Here is a 20,214-nt window from a genome sequence, read left to right as displayed (position 1 = left end):
AGGTCACCTCATTAGTAAAAGGTTGGACCCACTTTTGCCTTCGGAACTGCCTCATTTCTTCATCACACACTTTCAGCCAGATGTTGGAGACACAGTTTGTCAGGAATATGTTGCTGCCTTCTGTCGGCTGCACATCTATGATGAGGATCTCCTGTTCCACCAAAGTGATCTATTGGACTGAGATCTGGCAGCTCTGAGGCCCCTGGAGTACTGTCAGCTCATGGTCATGGTCCAGAAACCAGGGTGAGATGATGTGAGCTTGGTGACATGGTGGATTATCCTGGTGGAAGTAGCCTGAGAAGATGGTCCACTGTGGTCCAGGTGGGATGGACATGGGCAGAAACGATCCTCAGGGAGGCTGCAGCATTTAAACCATGCTCAGCTGGTACTGAGGGGCCCAAAGTGGGCCAAGAACATGTCCTCTTGGGTTCCTTGGTTGGAACCAGAGGTTATTAGAGTTACTGCTGCCTTTCTAGCATCTCAAACAGTCTGCCCATTCTCCTCTGATCGGATCTCCATCCACAAAACTGCTGCTCAAAGGATAGCTTCTCTTTTTGGGACCAGTCTCAGTAAAAACCCTGGAGATGGTTGTGGGTGAAAATCCCAGTAGATCAGCAGGTTCTGGACGACTCAGATCAGTCCGCCTGGCACCAACAACCGGGCTAGCTTCAAAGTCTCTTCAGTCCCCTTTCTGCCCCATATTCTGATGCTGGTTCGAACCTGAGCAGGTTGCCTGGAGCTCGTCTCCAGGCCTGAAGGAGCTGAGTTGAGACCACGTGTTTGGCTGATCAGCTAATTGCTCCATCTTGTCGGATGGCCCTCGTTGAGGAAGAGCTCTACTCCATATGCTTTTGATTGACCCTGACGTGGATCTGCAGCTGTCAAACTGTGTCGACAAGCGTGTCTTTCTTTCCAAGTCCATTCGTCTCCGTTTAGAACTGGCGGACTCCCAATAAGGTGCAGAAACAGAAACCTTGACTATATATTTGACTGCCAGACTATTTGATATCTTGATACTTATTTTGGCACAAACATGACACGTGGTGGAAAAAGAGGCTAAAACTTTGCAACTGCGTTGTATCTAAAAACAGGATACACCAGCAGAAGAACTCTAGAAGAGGGTCAGATTAGTAAAAGAAGAGAAAGACTCTACCTTCTTCCAGCTCCGACCAAAGTTCTCCTATGACATTTTCCACCAAAAAGGTGCGGCTCTGCCGGTTGCGTCGAACATGCTCCTTAGCTGGTTGTTAACAGAGAGAAGATGTTGTGAGTGATGCTGTGAAGCTGGTGGAACAGTGCTGTTAGACAAGCTAGCAAACACGCGACTGAACTGGAGGAGCAACATCTGACGGACACGCGCCTCGTGAAGCACCTGCGTCACTGGTGGACTGTCTCTAACCGTCTTAGAACATGAGATTAAATGCACTTCTTCTCTTGGTGTCCCCTAATATCCACTGTTTGCATCTTCTGTTAGACTGTTTCTCTAACCCTGTTTACGCTCGCTGGTCCTGTCATGTTCCATAAAAGGTGCCTGAAGCCTCCTGAAGCAGCAGAACGTGCTCCTGTGCACCATAAGTGTTGGTGGGACCATCATCGCATCGTCACAGCAGCCTGAAACAAACGCTCCGTTACTTTATTTTCACAGCCCAACATCTCAAACTAGCCTTCTATTTTTGAGCTTTGACAGCCGAGATGATCTTTTCCCGACTCTTTTTTACAAAGGTGAGCTGATTTTAAATGGTCTGGAAATGGAGTGCTGCTCAACTAGCTTATTTTGAGGTGTATTCACCTAGGAGGACTACGTGGGACGGCCCAGGACGGCTCTCTCAGGAGGTGAAAGATCTTAACACTCACTGGTTCACACATCTTCTGCTAAAAACAACCTTTCCTTAAGAAACTCCGAATGCTCTTTGTGTTTTGGGCTTCTATTTGACACAGTTCTGACACAGTTCTTTGATGTGATGAGAGTTCTTTGAGGATCTCAAAGGATAAATGTCCCAATGAAGAAAGCCGATGACCTTCAGAGCGGGTGTTGTCTCCTTTGGGCCAAGGTCACTGGTGCTGCGTACCAACGGTGGAAGGGCTCCACGAGTGGAAGAGGAGTGAACTCGAGTCCTTCAGGCTTTGAATGTTGGGGTTGTTGGGACTGACACACCCCTGCAGAGTCCCTTGGACGTGTTCCTAGAGTGGCGGACTGTGTTCCACTTAGGGAGATCACACTGGGAGGTCCACAGTGGGGCAGAGGCCTGGCCTGTCTCCTCGCCAATGCAGATTTCTGGGTCATCTTATCTCCAGGTGAGGGTGCTGACAGTGCACGGCAGTTTATGCTACAGCCTCACTGGGGCGGTGGATCTGCCCTTCAGTGCTGCAGCACCATCTCCAGATGGATCGCTGCTCACATTGGCTCTCGTTGTGGCGTCCTGGCGGGCCAACGTGCTGCGTAGCCTTTTACCCTGATGAGCAGCAGAGATGAGTGAGCAGGTCTCTGTGGTCAACCACGGCCTCAGCTCAGCCATCATGTTGGCATCAGGCACTTAGCAAAGGCCGGGTGGTCTGTGAGGAACGCAGCTCTGCAGCCTCACGTCTGATTCCACCGTCTGTGCTGCGGCCTCGCCCCCCCGGGAATGGTGGGCCTCCTCACTGGGATGTGGAGAGCAGCCAAACTCAGGTTGAGGACATCGTAGCGGCCCAACAGGACGTACACAGGACGAACGTACACTTAGTGCCACACACACACACCTGTGACCTCACACACCTGTGACCTCACAACTCAACGGTGTGGAAGAGAACCAGTCCAATCCCAGTCCAATCACGCATGTGCTCATGCACAGAGGCGCACTTCTATCTTTGTGATAACCATTAGCCGGTTGCTAACTCTAACCTTTAAATCATGTTTTAAACCTCAAACAGTCTGTTGAAGTTGTGAGAAGCGGCTAAAATGTCCCCACTTATAAATGTCCCCACTTATAAATGTCCCCACTTATAAATGTCCCCACTTTGCTCGTAGAGAGCAGATGTTGGTCATTCGTATGTACCACATCCATATATTGCTAATTGTGTCCAGTTTTCACCTTTGAACATTCCTATTTACATCTGATACCAATAATGTTGAAAAGTGACAACTTGAAAGTGTCAGGACTTCAGTTTTGTTTCATAAAAGGATTTTCCCACAGATATTTTCCAATATTCCGTTTATAATTTTAAGGATGTCTAAAAATGCTCCTTCGACCACTGTAAGAAGAGAAGAGAGCAAAGGACGAGCGCTACGCCTGGAACCTAGCAAGCTGCTTCCCTGCTCGCCTTCCTCTCGTTGTTAGTGGGGTTAGCACGATACAGGTGACAACAGAGCAGATCTCAGGCGAACAGGTGGTCGCGTGCAGGCGAACAGCAGCCAGGATGAAAAGTGAAGGAATGTTGGAAGTGACGGTTGAGGCAGGAAAAACAAGCTGCAGTGGAGCAAACGGAGCATTTGCCTTTCAACAGATTCATTATTGTTTCTCATATTTGGTGCCAAATCTGCCAGTTGAACAATACTGGCGAATTGAGTTTAAACTTTAAGCACAATTGTCTCGACAGGAACTGATGAGTGTTCCAGGTGAGTTGGCAAAAATCTCTTAAGAGAAGCAAAATGCTTGTGGGGATTGAAATGAATACTAAATCTGACATTTCTCTGCTTTTTCATGCGTTTTCTGAGTATTTAGGAAACAGTGTTTACCAGGACTTGGAGACACTGGGAACGAAGATAAGCGTGATAAAAATGTCATTATTGGCGTTGTCGACGGAGAAATGGCGGAAAGATCCCAGGCAGGACTGAAGTTACCTTGAGTCATTCCACTTCCCACATTGTCATTGGTACCGAGGTCATTGTGGGTGGTCTGGGTCCCCAGGTCCACCATCTGGTGCAGGCGCAGCTTCCGGCAGTAGATTGAAGCTGCCTCTGGTTCCAAGGCGATGATCAGCTGTTCTGGGGCGTCCCGAGACGCCAGAGCAGCCTGCAAGGAGACGCCGTCGGTCACAATAGAGGCTGCTGCCAATGGAGCCTTACACACGCACACACACACACACACACACGCGCGCGCCACAGCGTCTTTGCTGGGTCCACACAGGGGGTCACGGTTTCTGTTCCAAAGTGAAGCAGTGCAGGAAAACACAATACTCCACCAGTGAAGAACCCTCATCCACCTGATCGAATCATTCTACTTGGATAGGGAATAATGAGGCTGGAAAGAATCAGAAAACAAAGTCGTCTCAACACCAAAGCTTCAAATTAAGTTCCGTTCTGATGGTGGATGAAAAGGCTGGAATTCAGTTCATCTTTATTTCTGAGCGTCTGCTAAAACCCAAATGGTCTCGAGGAGCGTCACAGAATCCCAGGAAAAGCTGCCCATTAACAGGAGGGGGGGGCGGCCTCCTGTTAATGGGCAAATGTGGAGAAGAAGGGGGGAGGACAGGCAGAGGAGAGAAAAGACGTAGATCACACAATTATCGTCATCACACTGACACTGTCCCAGGCTACAGGCTTATTCTTGGGGGGGTTCTAGGTGATTAGCTCATTCAATAACAATTTTAGAATGATGAAATTTAGACGCTGACATGTATGAGTGACCACAGTTCATGATTGAATATATTGGAGTGGATGGAAAAAGGGCTTTCTAGAGCCCCGGTGGATAACGGTGGTACTGCAGGATGGATAGATAGATGATGGATGATAGATGACAGACAGACAGACAGACAGACAGACAGACAGACAGACAGACACTGAGGGGTCCTGAAGGGTGTCGGGGGGTTCTGGGTATTGGGGGGGGCATCAGCAGCCGTCCTGCCTGTGTCAGTGATGTCGTGATGATGGGAAGAGTCAGTTGGTGGAGCAGAGATCTTTGTTCTCCCACCTTATAAGCTGCTTCTCTCATGAACTGCTTTGCTGGCATCTTCCAGATGGCAGGAACTGTGATCACCCATCTCACATCGTTGTTGTCAAACTCGCTGCCCGTCTGATCGCTCAGCTCCTGCAGGGAGAAGAGCATTATTACTCCTGCCGATCTGCTCTAAATGAGCGTTATTACTCCTGCTGATGTGCTCTAAATGAGCGTTATTACTCCTGCCGATCTGCTCTAAATGAGCGTTATTACTCCTGCTGATCTGCTCTAAATGAGCGTTATTACTCCTCCTGATCTGCTCTAAATGAGCGTTATTACTCCTGCTGATCTGCTCTAAATGAGCGTTATTACTCCTGCTGATCTGCTCTAAATGAGCGTTATTACTCCTGCTGATCTGCTCTAAATGAGCGTTATTACTCCTGCTGATCTGCTCTAAATGAGCGTTATTACTCCTGCTGATCTGCTCTAAATGAGCGTTATTACTCCTGCTGATCTGCTCTAAATGAGCGTTATTACTCCTGCTGATCCGCTCTAAATGAGCGTTATTACTCCTGCTGATCTGCTCTAAATGAGCGTTATTACTCCTGCCGATCTGCTCTAAATGAGCGTTATTACTCCTGCTGATCTGCTCTAAATGAGCGTTATTACTCCTGCCGATCTGCTCTAAATGAGCGTTATTACTCCTGCTGATCCGCTCTAAATGAGCGTTATTACTCCTGCCGATCTGCTCTAAATGAGCGTTATTACTCCTGCTGATCCGCTCTAAATGAGCGTTATTACTCCTGATGATCTGCTCTAAATGAGCGTTATTACTCCTGCTGATCTGCTCTAAATGAGCGTTATTACTCCTCCTGATCTGCTCTAAATGAGCGTTATTACTCCTGCTGATCTGCTCTAAATGAGCGTTATTACTCCTCCTGATCTGCTCTAAATGAGCGTTATTACTCCTGCTGATCTGCTCTAAATGAGCGTTATTACTCCTGCTGATCTGCTCTAAATGAGCGTTATTACTCCTGCTGATCTGCTCTAAATGAGCGTTATTACTCCTGCTGATCTGCTCTAAATGAGCGTTATTACTCCTGCTGATCTGCTCTAAATGAGCGTTATTACTCCTCCTGATCTGCTCTAAATGAGCGTTATTACTCCTCCTGATCTGCTCTAAATGAGCGTTATTACTCCTGCTGATCTGCTCTAAATGAGCGTTATTACTCCTGCTGATCCGCTCTAAATGAGCGTTATTACTCCTGCTGATCTGCTCTAAATGAGCGTTATTACTCCTGCTGATCTGCTCTGAATGAGCGTTATTACTCCTGCTGATCCGCTCTAAATGAGCGTTATTACTCCTCCTGATCTGCTCTAAATGAGCGTTATTACTCCTGCTGATCTGCTCTAAATGAGCGTTATTACTCCTGCTGATCCGCTCTAAATGAGCGTTATTACTCCTGCTGATCTGCTCTAAATGAGCGTTATTACTCCTGCTGATCTGCTCTAAATGAGCGTTATTACTCCTGCTGATCTGCTCTAAATGAGCGTTATTACTCCTGCTGATCTGCTCTAAATGAGCGTTATTACTCCTGCTGATCTGCTCTAAATGAGCGTTATTACTCCTGCTGATCTGCTCTAAATGAGCGTTATTACTCCTGCTGATCTGCTCTAAATGAGCGTTATTACTCCTGCTGATCCGCTCTAAATGAGCGTTATTACTCCTGCTGATCTGCTCTAAATGAGCGTTATTACGCCTGCTGATCTGCTCTGAATGAGCGTTATTACTCCTGCCGATGTGCTCTAAATGAGCGTTATTACTCCTGCCGATCTGCTCTAAATGAGCGTTATTACTCCTGCTGATCTGCTCTAAATGAGCGTTATTACTCCTGCTGATCTGCTCTAAATGAGCGTTATTACTCCTGCTGATCTGCTCTAAATGAGCGTTATTACTCCTGCTGATCTGCTCTAAATGAGCGTTATTACTCCTGCTGATCTGCTCTAAATGAGCGTTATTACTCCTGCTGATCTGCTCTAAATGAGCGTTATTACTCCTGCTGATCTGCTCTAAATGAGCGTTATTACTCCTGCCGATCTGCTCTAAATGAGCGTTATTACTCCTGCTGATCTGCTCTGAATGAGCGTTATTACTCCTGCCGATCTGCTCTAAATGAGCGTTATTACTCCTGCTGATCTGCTCTAAATGAGCGTTATTACTCCTGCCGATGTGCTCTAAATGAGCGTTATTACTCCTGCTGATCCGCTCTAAATGAGCGTTATTACTCCTCCTGATCTGCTCTAAATGAGCGTTATTATTCCTGCTGATCTGCTCTGAATGAGCGTTATTACTCCTGCTGATCCGCTCTAAATGAGCGTTATTACTCCTGCTGATCTGCTCTAAATGAGCGTTATTACTCCTGCTGATCTGCTCTAAATGAGCGTTATTATTCCTGCTGATCTGCTCTGAATGAGCGTTATTACTCCTGCTGATCCGCTCTAAATGAGCGTTATTACTCCTGCTGATCTGCTCTAAATGAGCGTTATTACTCCTGCTGATCTGCTCTAAATGAGCGTTATTACTCCTGCTGATCTGCTCTAAATGAGCGTTATTACTCCTCCTGATCTGCTCTAAATGAGCGTTATTATTCCTGCTGATCTGCTCTGAATGAGCGTTATTACTCCTGCTGATCCGCTCTAAATGAGCGTTATTACTCCTGCTGATCTGCTCTAAATGAGCGTTATTACTCCTGCTGATCTGCTCTAAATGAGCGTTATTACTCCTGCTGATCTGCTCTAAATGAGCGTTATTACTCCTCCTGATCTGCTCTAAATGAGCGTTATTACTCCTGCTGATCTGCTCTAAATGAGCGTTATTACTCCTGCTGATCTGCTCTAAATGAGCGTTATTACTCCTGCTGATCTGCTCTAAATGAGCGTTATTACTCCTGCTGATCTGCTCTAAATGAGCGTTATTACTCCTGCTGATCCGCTCTAAATGAGCGTTATTACTCCTGCTGATCCGCTCTAAATGAGGACGGAGCTCCGTCAGGCCAGGTGATGCCACCAGCACTGGTGGTGGTGTGGGTCAGGGTTAGGGTTAGGGTTAGGGTCAGGGTCAGGGTCAGGGTTAGGGGTTAGGGTCAGGGTTACGGTCAGGGTCAGGGTCAGGGTTAGGGGTTAGGGTCAGGGTTAGGGGTTAGGGTCAGGGTTAGGGGTTAGGGTCAGGGTTAGGGTTAGGGTTAGGGTTAGGGTCAGGGTCAGGGTCAGGGTCAGGGTTAGGGGTTAGGGTCAGGGTTACGGTCAGGGTCAGGGTCAGGGTTAGGGGTTAGGGTCAGGGTTACGGTCAGGGTCAGGGTACCAGCCTACCTTTAGGGCTTGCTCTTTGAAGAAGGCCAGCGCATACGCAAAAATATCCAAAGCTTTCACTCGCTTGCCATTGGCTGCGTGGAGGTCCGTGTTGATGGACAGGTTCTGCAAGCACATATAGGTTATTACACAAGAGGAGAGGCCTGTAATAACACTCAGCACAACACAAATGCTGTGTGTGTGTGTGTGTGTGTGTGTGTGTGTGTGTGTGTGTGTGTGTGCAGAAGTGCTCTCCCTCACTGCAGTAGTGTGCAGCTTCATCTTGAACTTCTCCAGGTAAAGCCAGAGTTTGGACTCGCTGGGGTCGAGGTCGTGGTAAAAGTCACGGGCTGCATAACCAAAACTGTGGAACTTCCTGTCTGGAGTCAACAGGATCGTGGTTGGAGTCTTCTGATTGGACACGCCAGGGTCCCCGCCTTCCCACCGCCTGGATAAAGACAAGCGCGTCTTCTGTACTTGCATAAAACACCTTTGAGACTGGACCTTTAACGATAGCAGAGGCTCAGGACAGTGAGCGCTGATCAACATGGCAGCATTAAGCTCGTTAGCACAATAGCTCGTTAGCACAATAGCTACAATGAACCTGCTGTCCTGAGGCAGCAAGCATGACAACAGGAATATCACGGGGGAGAACGCTGGAATCAGGAGTAAACTCAAAACAGCCAGGTGGGAACCATGGACCAGGGACTGATGGGTGGGTCCAGGACCACTGGTTCTTGGAGCAGTTGTCACAGTTCCCAACAGGAAGTGGTGGTGCATCCCACCATCGGGCCAGATTTAGTCCGGCACCGGGTCTCTATGACAGTCTCTTCACTTGCTCTACTCTTTTCTTTGTTGCTTTACATATAAAGTCCTTCAATGGAGGGACGAGGCCACTCAGAACCTTCAAAAGCAAAGGTCCACATGGAAAATGCTGGATGTACTCAGGATATTCGCGTGGTGGAATTGTCTAAAGTGAGGAGAACCTGGTGGGTTGGTTCGACCACAGCAGTAGGACAACATCACCTTTTGGGAGTCCGTTTCAGTGCAGGAAAATAAGCGTATAAGAGTCAGAAAAGGTGGTTGTTTGGTTCTTTGATTGGTCTCTGGTGCGTCCCTGAAAGTTCAGAGGACGGCTGAAGCCCTTAGAAGCCTACCTCATCACATGGATGCACTCCGGCTCCTTGGCGAAGGCGTAGGCGTACCCACTGGACGTGGTGCCAAAGTCTATGGCCACGACCACCACGAAGGACGGCCCTGAAGGCATCTGCTCGGTCTCATCCTGCTGTGCACACACATTCACACAGATACCATCCAACTACAGCCGTTGTGTTTAAACACTAAATATCAAAGAAGTTCAGAGAAGGAGCAGCAACAAGGACCAGATAAGCAACAATCAGCAGAAGATCAAAGGGCCCAGGGTCCTGGACTACAGCTGCACACCATGACAGACACAATAAAAGGTGACAGAGAGATTTTACAGGAGATAAGGAGAGTGTGTGTTGAATTGTAAGTGTGTGTTGTTGCTGTGTTGCAGCAGTGAACCAATCGGGTCAAACCTGCACCGGGCCTCACACTCTCTTACGTAAGCAGGCGGCCAGCGAGGAAGGCGGGCAGCACTTCCAGTCGTGATGCCTTCAGGAACTATAGGAATCCGCAGTATTTTGACCAGCAGCTCCTTTGAGCTCAGTCAAGCTGCAGCTGGCAGGAAAAGAGTGTCTGCAGAAGAAGAACCAACCTGTGTGTGTGACGGAGAGAGCGGAGTAATCCCTGGGTCCCCGATGCTCTTGGCTGGAGAAGGGTTAGCCTCTGCATCTGTCAAAGGGACACACACATGCTCGAGTCAAAGCCCTCAACAATGGCAGCAACAGGGGGCCCAGCAGGGGCCACATTCCTCTGGCCACATTCATGTGAGGGAGCACAGGTAGAACCTGACTCAGCACCAGTTCAGGAAGCTCCAGGTGGCCCGATGGTCCAGTCTGACCAGCACACGGATGGTTTCTGTGGAGCTGCAGTCATGAGCGCTTTGGACAGAAGGGGAAGCCAGCATTGTTGCCAGGACCTGAAAAGCTGGCTCCTTTCCATCTCCAGAATGATTGCTTTTAAAAGGTGGTGACATTTCCATTCACGTCAGGCTCGTCTGTCTGTTTGCTCCCGTCCTTTTCATTAGTTTGCCTTAATAGCCTCCACAGAGCGCTCACAACAATAAGGCTCCCTCAACATATTGTAAGTGTCTGGCAGAATTGTTCCACAGCAGGACGTCATGTTATCCATCCCATTTTCCTGCCTGCCTCGCCCTTTTCTCCAGTCCACCCCTACAGAGTGGATGAGTGGTCTGAAGGACCATAAAACGCTTTGCCAGGCAATTACGGTGCAGAATTACAGACCGCCTGTGGCTACAAAACACCGAACCAGAATCCCATCAGTGTCTCTGCAGCCCCGGGAGCCCAAATCACCTCTGCAACGGCCGAAGCTCTCATGCAAATCTCAATACAGGAATAAAGCTGCCAACACGGCCCGACGCCTTCGGAGCGTTCTGACGCTCAACCAAGCACCGGCGTTTGTAGCCAACGAGCTCGGTGGGAGATACATGATGTGTCCCTGTGACCTACTTCAGCTGTGGTCTCTAAACTAGGACGGTGCCACCGAGCGTGACCTCAACCCTGACCCCGCAGAAGACCTTCCTCCTGTCTGTCCTCTTCATCAAATAAAAAGCTACTTCTTGTCTCGGACGTCTCGGACGTCTCGGCTGGACCAATATCACCTGCAGAGCTGCGACGTGTCGGACGCCGCGGCTCCAGCCCAGCTTTATACCAAGTTCTTCACCAGTGAAATAACGGCTGAACTCAATGTCGGTGTGGAAAAGAAAGGCAGCGTTAGCATGTGGCCTTCCAAATCACCATGACAACAAGGAGAGTGTGTATCCTCTCTGCACAAGCGTACATTACGTACGAGATTAACAAAGCTGGAGATGTTGGTGGAGATGATGCTCTGCCTCCTGACTCCAGTTCTTTATTAGGTTCCCTAAAGTGGGGGGTGAAATATTAAAACCAATATCGCCACCTAGTGTTGAAGAACAGGACACCTTCTCGTCAGTGATCTGACTTGTTCTGCTGCAAGTAAACTGAGACGTGGAACAAATTCCAACGTGGCGCCAAAGTCTAAAGGTAGGAGGATGAGGAGGCTCCTGTTGGCCCTCCTCTCAGCAGGGGCACTGACTTCCTGTTCACATTTCATCTGTTCCCCTAAGTGACTCTTCCTAAGCCACAAGAGCATGTTGGTGAAAGGATGAGGTGCTGCGCACATCAATTAGTCTAAGTGGGAATGAAAACAGGTTTCCTGGGACTCCTCTAATGGAAGTGTTCTGCCAGGAGCTGTCAGTGAGCCAGCAGTGACCCCAGTAGTGACCCAGCAGTGACCCCAGTAGTGACCCCAGCAGTGACCCAGCAGTGACCCCAGCAGTGACCCAGCAGTGACCCAGCAGTGACCCCAGTAGTGACCCCAGCAGTGACCCCAGTAGTGACCCCAGCAGTGACCCAGCAGTGACCCCAGCAGTGACCCAGTAGTGACCCAGCAGTGACCCCAGTAGTGACCCCAGCAGTGACCCAGCAGTGACCCCAGTAGTGACCCCAGCAGTGACCCAAGCAGTGACCCAGCAGTGACCCAGCAGTGACCCCAGTAGTGACCCCAGCAGTGACCCAGCAGTGACCCCAGTAGTGACCCCAGCAGTGACCCAAGCAGTGACCCAGCAGTGACCCAGCAGTGACCCCAGTAGTGACCCCAGCAGTGACCCAGTAGTGACCCCAACAGTGACCCCAGCAGTGACCCAGCAGTGACCCAGCAGTGACCCCAGTAGTGACCCAGCAGTGACCCCAGTAGTGACCCCAGCAGTGACCCAGCGGTGACCCAGCGGTGACCCCAGTAGTGACCCAGCAGTGACCCCAGTAGTGACCCCAGCAGTGACCCAGCAGTGACCCCAGTAGTGACCCCAGCAGTGACCCCAGCAGTGACCCAGCAGTGACCCAGCAGTGACCCAGCAGTGACCCCAGTAGTGACCCCAGCAGTGACCCAGTAGTGACCCCAACAGTGACCCAGCAGTGACCCAGCAGTGACCCAGCAGTGACCCCAGCAGTGACCCAGCAGTGACCCAGCAGTGACCCCAGTAGTGACCCAGCAGTGACCCAGTAGTGACCCCAGCAGTGACCCCAGTAGTGACCCAGCAGTGACCCCAGCAGTGACCCAGTAGTGACCCCAGCAGTGACCCCAGCAGTGACCCAGCAGTGACCCAGCAGTGACCCCAGCAGTGACTCCAGTAGTGACACCAACAGTTACCCCAGTAGTGACCCCAGCAGTGACCCCAGTAGTGACCCCAGCAGTGACCCAGCAGTGACCCCAGCAGTGACCCCAGCAGTGACCCAACAGTGACCCCAGTAGTGACCCCAGCAGTGACCCCAGTAGTGACCCCAGCAGTGACCCCAGCAGTGACCCCAGCAGTGACCCCAGCACACGCCTCTTCAAGCAGCTGCACGCTGTTGCTTGTCGCCCTTTGGGCTCCTGTCCTGTCGTCCAATCAAATCAAATCAATCTTTATTTATCAACGTCTGTTACAATCAACATTGTCTCTAGACCATAGGTGCCAAACTCTGGCCCGTGGGCCAAATTTGGCCCGCAATGTAATTATATTTGGCCCGTGCAGCCATACCAATTGACTATTAGAGCTGGCCCGCCGGTATTACCGCTTAAAGCGCATGTGCTAATACTACAAATCCCAGAATGCTCTGGTGGTGTTTTGGTGTGAAAATCCACACGCCTCATCAGTTGGTGGTGGTAATGCACCAGTATGTGGCTTGCCAACTACCAAGAGAGAGGAAGTAGCCGTCAAATCAATCTTTATTTATATAGCGTCTTTTACAATCAAAATTGTTTCAAGGTGCTTTACAGAATTCCAGGGCCTGAGGAGAGGAGAGGAGAGGAGAGGAGAGGAGAGGAGAGGAGAGGAGAGGAGAGGAGAGGAGAGGAGGAGAGGAGAGGAGGGAGAGGAGAGGAGAGGAGAGGAGACCATGACCCAGTGGGGTGACAGAGGCCTGTCAGGTGATCATGTTTCCGGACCCCGGCAGCCTCGGCCTATAACAGCATAGCTAAGATGTGACCTAATGGTATAGACGACCCCCTAAGTATGATAATCTGTCTGTCTATGATAGTAGCTGGAACTACTGAATTAGTAACAGTAAGCTTTTTCAAAGAGGAAGGTTTTAAGTCTGATCTTAAAAGTAGCGATGGAGTCAGCCTCCCGTACCTGGACAGGGAGCTGGTTCCATAGCAGGGGGGCCTGGACAGGGAGCTGGTTCCATAGCAGGGGGGCCTGGACAGGGAGCTGGTTCCATAGCAGGGGGGCCTGGTAGCTAAATGCTCGGCCCCATTCTACTCCTAGAGACTCTGGGAACCACAAGTAGACCAGCATTCTCAGAGCGGAGCGGTCTATTGGGCTGGTAAGGTGTCACTAGCTCCTCCAGGTAGGATGGAGCTAGGCCTCTGAGGACCTGGTAGGTCAGAAGAAGGGTTTAAAAATTATTCTAAATTTAACGGGCAGCCAATGAAGAGACGCCAGTACGGGAGTCATGTGACCTCTGTGGTCAATACCTGTCAGAACTCTGGCTGCAGCATTTTGGATCAGCTGGAGGCTTCTTAAAGAGTTGTTTGGACACCCTGATAATAAAGAATCACAATAGTCCAGCCTGGAAGTAACAAATGCTGGACTAACTTTTCAGCATCATGGTGGGTCAGTAGCTTCCTGATCTTTGTGATGTTCCTCAAGTGAAAAAAGGCACTTCTAGAGACTAATTTAATGTGTGAGTTGAAGGAGAGATTTTGGTCAAAAGTTACTCCTAGATTCCTCACAGAGAGACTAGATGTTAATGAGATACCATCTAGAGTGATCATGTGATCTAATCTGTCCCTGAGAGGTTCAGGACCAAACACCATGACCTCAGTTTTTCCTGGGTTAAGGAGGACATTTGAAGACATCCAGGACTTTATGTCTTTAAGACAGGTCTGGAGCTTCACTAACTTCTCTGTCTCCTCTGGTTTCATGGATAAATAAAGCTGAGTGTCATCAGCATAACAATGAAAATTTATCCCATGCTGCCGAATAATGTTCCCTAAGGGAAGCATGTACAATGTGAAGAGGATTGGTCCGAGTACGGAACCTTGAGGAACTCCATGGCTCACCCTACTGTATGAGGAGGGAACTCCATGGACATGAGCAAACTGGTATCTATCAGATAAATCTGATCTAAACCAGTCTAGTGCTGTCCCTTTAATCCCAATCACATGTTCCAGTCTATGTAACAGGATGCTGTGATCAACTGGATCAAAAGCAGCACTGAGGTCCAGCAGAACCAGCATAGAGACCAGTCCATGATCGGAAGCTATGAGAAGATCATTAGTAACTTTAAGAAGTGCTGTTTCTGTGCTGTGATGAGCTCTAAAGCCTGACTGAAACATCTCAAACAGGCTGTTCCTCTGCAGGTGCTCCAGTAACAATCAAAATGGCATCTACAAGTTCAAAGGTCATGCATCATAATGCACGAGACAGCATTATGATGTTACAGCATTTTTCATAAGGCTCGAAAACAAAGTGGTCTTGCTCTAAACCTCTAGCAGGGCCGTCAGAACCTTCACCACTGGAACAACAGGTTGGGCTCCTCGCTCCAGCGCCAACACAAGGAGTCCACCATCGCCGTCGCCATGACTGTAGGCTGCTAATGAGCCACAACCTGGGGACCCCAACACCCCAACCACATTAGCAGCCCGGGGACCCCAACACCCCAACCACATTAGCAGCCCGGGGACCCCAACCACATTAGCAGCCTGGGGACCCCAACCACATTAGCAGCCTGGGGACCGCAACCACATTAGCAGCCTGGGGACCCCAACCACATTAGCAGCCCGGGGACCCCAACACTCCAACCACATTAGCAGCCCGGGGACCCCAACCACATTAGCAGCCTGGGGACCCCAACCACATTAGCAGCCTGGGGACCGCAACCACATTAGCAGCCTGGGGACCCCAACCACATTAGCAGCCCGGGAACCCCAACACCCCAACCACATTAGCAGCCTGGGGACCCCAACCACATTAGCAGCCTGGGGACCCCAACACCCCAACCACATTAGCAGCCTGGGGACCCCAACCACATTAGCAGCCCGGGGACCCCAACACCCCAACCACATTAGCAGCCTGGGGACCCCAACACCCCAACCCTGCCAAAGTTGTCTGTTTATTCTCTTTTAGAATTTTAGCAGCCAATCTCTTGGTAAATACACTATCTGCCATTTATTTGAAAACCAAATGATTGATTCTAGAGTTCTGGTTTCTATTAGGAGCTTTGGTCCAAAGAATTCCGATTTCTGCTCAGAGGTTTGGGTTCACATTTTTGAGCAGTGCTTCATGGTGTAGCTAACACAATCACTTCCATAGCGAGGCCCACAGCAGCAGCACCAGGGTCCGGGGGAGGGCAGAGGGCTTCTGTTCAGGAACAGCTTTAAAGGCCTGGCGGAACAATGGTCTTCCTTCCTGCTTATCTGTGGTGGAAACAACAGGAGCTGCACCCACACCGCCCCCAGTGTGGGGGAAAGGCCTCTCAACCCAGACTAGTCCAAAATAGATCAGCCTTGTGCTGACTTTCACGTCAATAATCATCCCTTCATCACTACGAGCACCAGGAAGTAAGACACAAATCTCGAATTTCATTTTGAGTCTTTTAGCAGCAGCAGCTGATGGAGGGAGACCTACAGACACGGAGCTCACTTGTTTTACATGTCAGCTCCTCCAGGAGAAACCCAGCAGCCCTCACTGGCTTTGTTAGCTGATGGGAAAGCTAAAGCACTGAAGGTGGAGCTAAACAGACCGTGTGCATGACAGCACAGGTGTGAAGGAACCAAGCCAGACTGAGGACGCCGGGCTGAGGACGCCGGGCTGAGGACGCCGGGCTGAGGACGCCGGGCTGAGGACGCCGGGCTCAGGACGCCGGGCTGAGGAGGCCGGGCTGAGGACACCAGACTGTGGACGCCGGGCTGAGGAGGCCGGGCTGAGGAGGCCGGGCTGAGGACGCCGGGCTGAGGAGGCCGGGCTGAGGACGCCGGGCTGAGGACGCCGGGCTGAGGACGCCGGGCTGAGGACACCAGACTGTGGACGCCGGGCTGAGGAGGCCGGGCTGAGGACGCCGGGCTGAGGACGCCGGGCTGAGGACACCAGACTGTGGACGCCGGGCTGAGGAGGCCGGGCTGAGGACGCCGGGCTGAGGACGCCGGGCTGAGGACGCCGGGCTCAGGACGCCGGGCTGAGGACGCCGGGCTGAGGACGCCGGGCTGAGGACGCCGGGCTGAGGACGCCAGGCTGAGGACGCCAGGCTGAGGACACGTTCCACTGTTACAAGAGCAAAGTAAAGATGCACAACTGCTCCCTGCACATGTGGTGCCTGGTGAGCGAGGAGGAGGATAGAACAAATACCCAGGAGAGGAGAATGGTATTTGAGCCCCACCTAGGAAACGGGCCGGACCACGCTGTGAAGAGGCCTAAGGTTCAGATCAAGGGAACGTCTCGATCAGCCATGAATAAACGTGAAAGCGTTCCCTTCCCACTCCTGCTCACGCTGGTTTATTCCTTTTCCTTTTCCACAGATGTGGAGAAAAGCTGAGCCAGAGGCTCCATGAATGTGCAGAATGCTAAATGCTGCCTGTGAGCTGGGCTTCCTGAGAGGGTTCATGTCTCCCTCCCTCCTTCCCTCTAACAGCTCCTATCTGATGGACCATGGAAAGCACCTCCCCCATCCTGTGAGTCCCACTCCCCCACACTCTGACCTCCTCCTCCACATGGCTCCTGTCTGAGCCTGACACCAGGCAGGAAGCAGCTCCGGCTCAGCGTTCCCTCTGGACAGAAGGTTCCCTCAACAAGCAGCTCGGATACAGAAAAACACTAAAGTTATCCAAGTTATCATCCATCGATCAACCATCCACCATCCATCCATCATCCATCCACCCATCCACCATCCACCCATCCACCATCCATCCACCCATCCATCCACCCATCCACCATCCACCCATCCACCATCCACCCATCCACCATCCATCCACCCATCCATACATCCACCATCCACCCATCCACCATCCATCCACCCATCCATACATCCACCATCCACCCATCACCCATCCACCCATCCACCATCCACCCATCCACCCATCCATCCATCCATCCATACATCCACCCACCCACACATCATCCATCCATCATCCATCCACCCATCCATCCATCATCCATCCATCCATCCACCCATCACCCATCCACCCATCCACCATCCATACATCCACCCATCCACCATCCACCCATCCACCATCCACCCATCCACCCATCCATCCACCATCCATACATCCACCCACCCACACATCATCCATCCATCATCCATCCACCCATCCATCCATACATCCACCCATCCACCATCCACCCATCCACCCATCATCCATCCACCCATCCACCATCCACCCATCCACCCATCATCCATCCACCCATCCACCATCCATACATCCACCCACCCATCATCCATCTGTCCACCCATCCATCATCCATCCATCATCCATCCACCCATCAATACATCCATCCATCCACCATCCATACATCCACCCACCCACACATCATCCATCCATCCACCATCCACCCATCCACCCATCATCCATCCACCCATCCACCCATCATCCATCCACCCATCCACCATCCATACATCCACCCACCCATCCACCCATCATCCATCCATCCACCCATCCATCATCCATCCATCATCCGTCCACCCATCCACCCATCCATACATCCACCCATCCATCATCCATCCACCCATCCACCATCCGTCCACCCATCCACCCACCCATCCATCATCCATCCACCCATCCATCCATCATCCATCCATCCACCCATCCATACATCCACCATCCACCCATCACCCATCCACCCATCCACCATCCACCCATCCACCCATCCATCCATCCATCCACCCATCCACCCATCCACCATCCATACATCCACCCATCCACCATCCACCCATCCACCATCCACCCATCCACCCATCCATCCACCATCCATCCACCCATCCATACATCCACCATCCACCCATCACCCATCCACCCATCCACCATCCACCCATCCACCCATCCATCCACCCATCACCCATCCACCCATCCACCATCCATACATCCACCCATCCACCATCCACCCATCCACCATCCACCCATCCATCCACCATCCATACATCCACCCACCCACACATCATCCATCCATCATCCATCCACCCATCCATCCATACATCCACCCATCCACCATCCACCATCCACCCATCCACCCATCATCCATCCACCCATCCACCATCCACCCATCCACCCATCATCCATCCACCCATCCACCATCCATACATCCACCCACCCATCATCCATCCGTCCACCCATCCATCATCCATCCATCATCCATCCACCCATCAATACATCCATCCATCCACCATCCATACATCCACCCACCCACACATCATCCATCCATCCACCATCCACCCATCCACCCATCATCCATCCACCCATCCACCCATCATCCATCCACCCATCCACCATCCATACATCCACCCACCCATCCACCCATCATCCATCCATCCACCCATCCATCATCCATCCATCATCCGTCCACCCATCCACCCATCCATACATCCACCCATCCATCATCCATCCACCCATCCACCATCCGTCCACCCATCCACCCACCCATCCATCATCCATCCACCCATCCATCCATCATCCATCCATCCACCCATCCATCATCCATCCATCATCCATCCACCCATCCACCATCCATCCATCATCCATCCACCCATCCACCATCCGTCCACCCATCCACCCACCCATCCATCATCCATCCACCCATCCATCCATCATCCATCCACCCATCCATCATCCATTCATCCACCATCCATACATCCACCCATTCATCCACCATCCATCATCCATCCATCCGTCCACCCACCCATCCATCATCCATCCACCCATCCATCCATCATCCATCCACCCATCCATCATCCATTCATCATCCATCCACCCATCCATCCACCATCCATACATCCACCCACCCACACATCATCCATCCATCATCCATCCATCCACCATCCATACATCCACCTACCCACACATCATCCATCCATACATCCACCCATCCGTCCACCCATCCACCCATCCGTCCACCCATCCACTGTGTATTTAAATCCATTTATTCGCTATCAAGGTCACATTGGGTGGGTCTCACCCACACGTGCGAAGCAAGAACTCACCCTAGAAACTAGTGAGTTGTTACCATTCACTTATACACTCGTCCCATAAAGTCTTCAACTGTGGGAAGAATCTGGAGTAAACACGGACATGAATACAAAACATTCCCATAACAAGGAAATCTCTAGTGAACAGAGTGATTCAGACTTTTATAGTGAAAATCTACCTGATGACACCGTGATGCAGACTTTTATAGTGAAAATCTACCTGATGACACCGTGATGCAGACTTTTATAGTGAAAATCTACCTGATGACACCCTGATGCAGACTTTTATAGTGAAAATCTACCTGATGACACCGTGATGCAGACTTTTATAGTGAAAATCTACCTGATGACACCCTGATGCAGACTTTTATAGTGAAAATCTACCTGATGACACCCTGATGCAGACTTTTATAGTGAAAATCTACCTGATGACACCGTGATGCAGACTTTTATAGTGAAAATCTACCTGATGACCCCCTGATTCAGACTTTTATAGTGAAAATCTACCTGATGACACCGTGATGCAGACTTTTATAGTGAAAATCTACCTGATGACACCCTGATTCAGACTTTTATAGTGAAAATCTACCTGATGACACCCTGATGCAGACTTTTATAGTGAAAATCTACCTGATGACACCCTGATTCAGACTTTTATAGTGAAAATCTAC

At 50.6% G+C, this 20,214-nt stretch overlaps 1 protein-coding gene across 5 annotated transcripts in view; it reads right to left on the bottom strand.

The window, feature by feature from the left end:
- The window catches only part of hspa12a (heat shock protein 12A), a 28,603-nt gene that overhangs the window by 7,139 nt on the left and 1,250 nt on the right, over positions 1–20,214 (bottom strand). The window contains exons 2-9 of one of the 5 annotated variants that reach the window (XM_029831995.1): positions 9,943–10,019; positions 9,362–9,486; positions 8,466–8,652; positions 8,226–8,330; positions 4,890–5,006; positions 3,821–3,992; positions 3,716–3,730; positions 1,154–1,240 (exon numbers count right to left, since the gene is read on the bottom strand). In XM_029831995.1, coding sequence (XP_029687855.1) covers positions 1,154–1,240; positions 3,716–3,730; positions 3,821–3,992; positions 4,890–5,006; positions 8,226–8,330; positions 8,466–8,652; positions 9,362–9,486; positions 9,943–10,019 — 885 coding nt within the window. Of the gene's footprint in view, positions 1–1,153; positions 1,241–3,715; positions 3,731–3,820; positions 3,993–4,889; positions 5,007–8,225; positions 8,331–8,465; positions 8,653–9,361; positions 9,490–9,942; positions 10,020–20,214 lie in introns of all 5 variants that reach the window. The other 4 variants (XM_029831994.1, XM_029831998.1, XM_029831996.1 and 1 more) reach the window with 4 other exon arrangements.

The sequence above is a fragment of the Takifugu rubripes genome, unplaced genomic scaffold, assembly GCF_901000725.2.
Source record: "Takifugu rubripes unplaced genomic scaffold, fTakRub1.2, whole genome shotgun sequence".
Classification (NCBI taxonomy): domain Eukaryota; kingdom Metazoa; phylum Chordata; class Actinopteri; order Tetraodontiformes; family Tetraodontidae; genus Takifugu; species Takifugu rubripes.
This window is presented reverse-complemented; position numbering and strand designations above follow the sequence as displayed.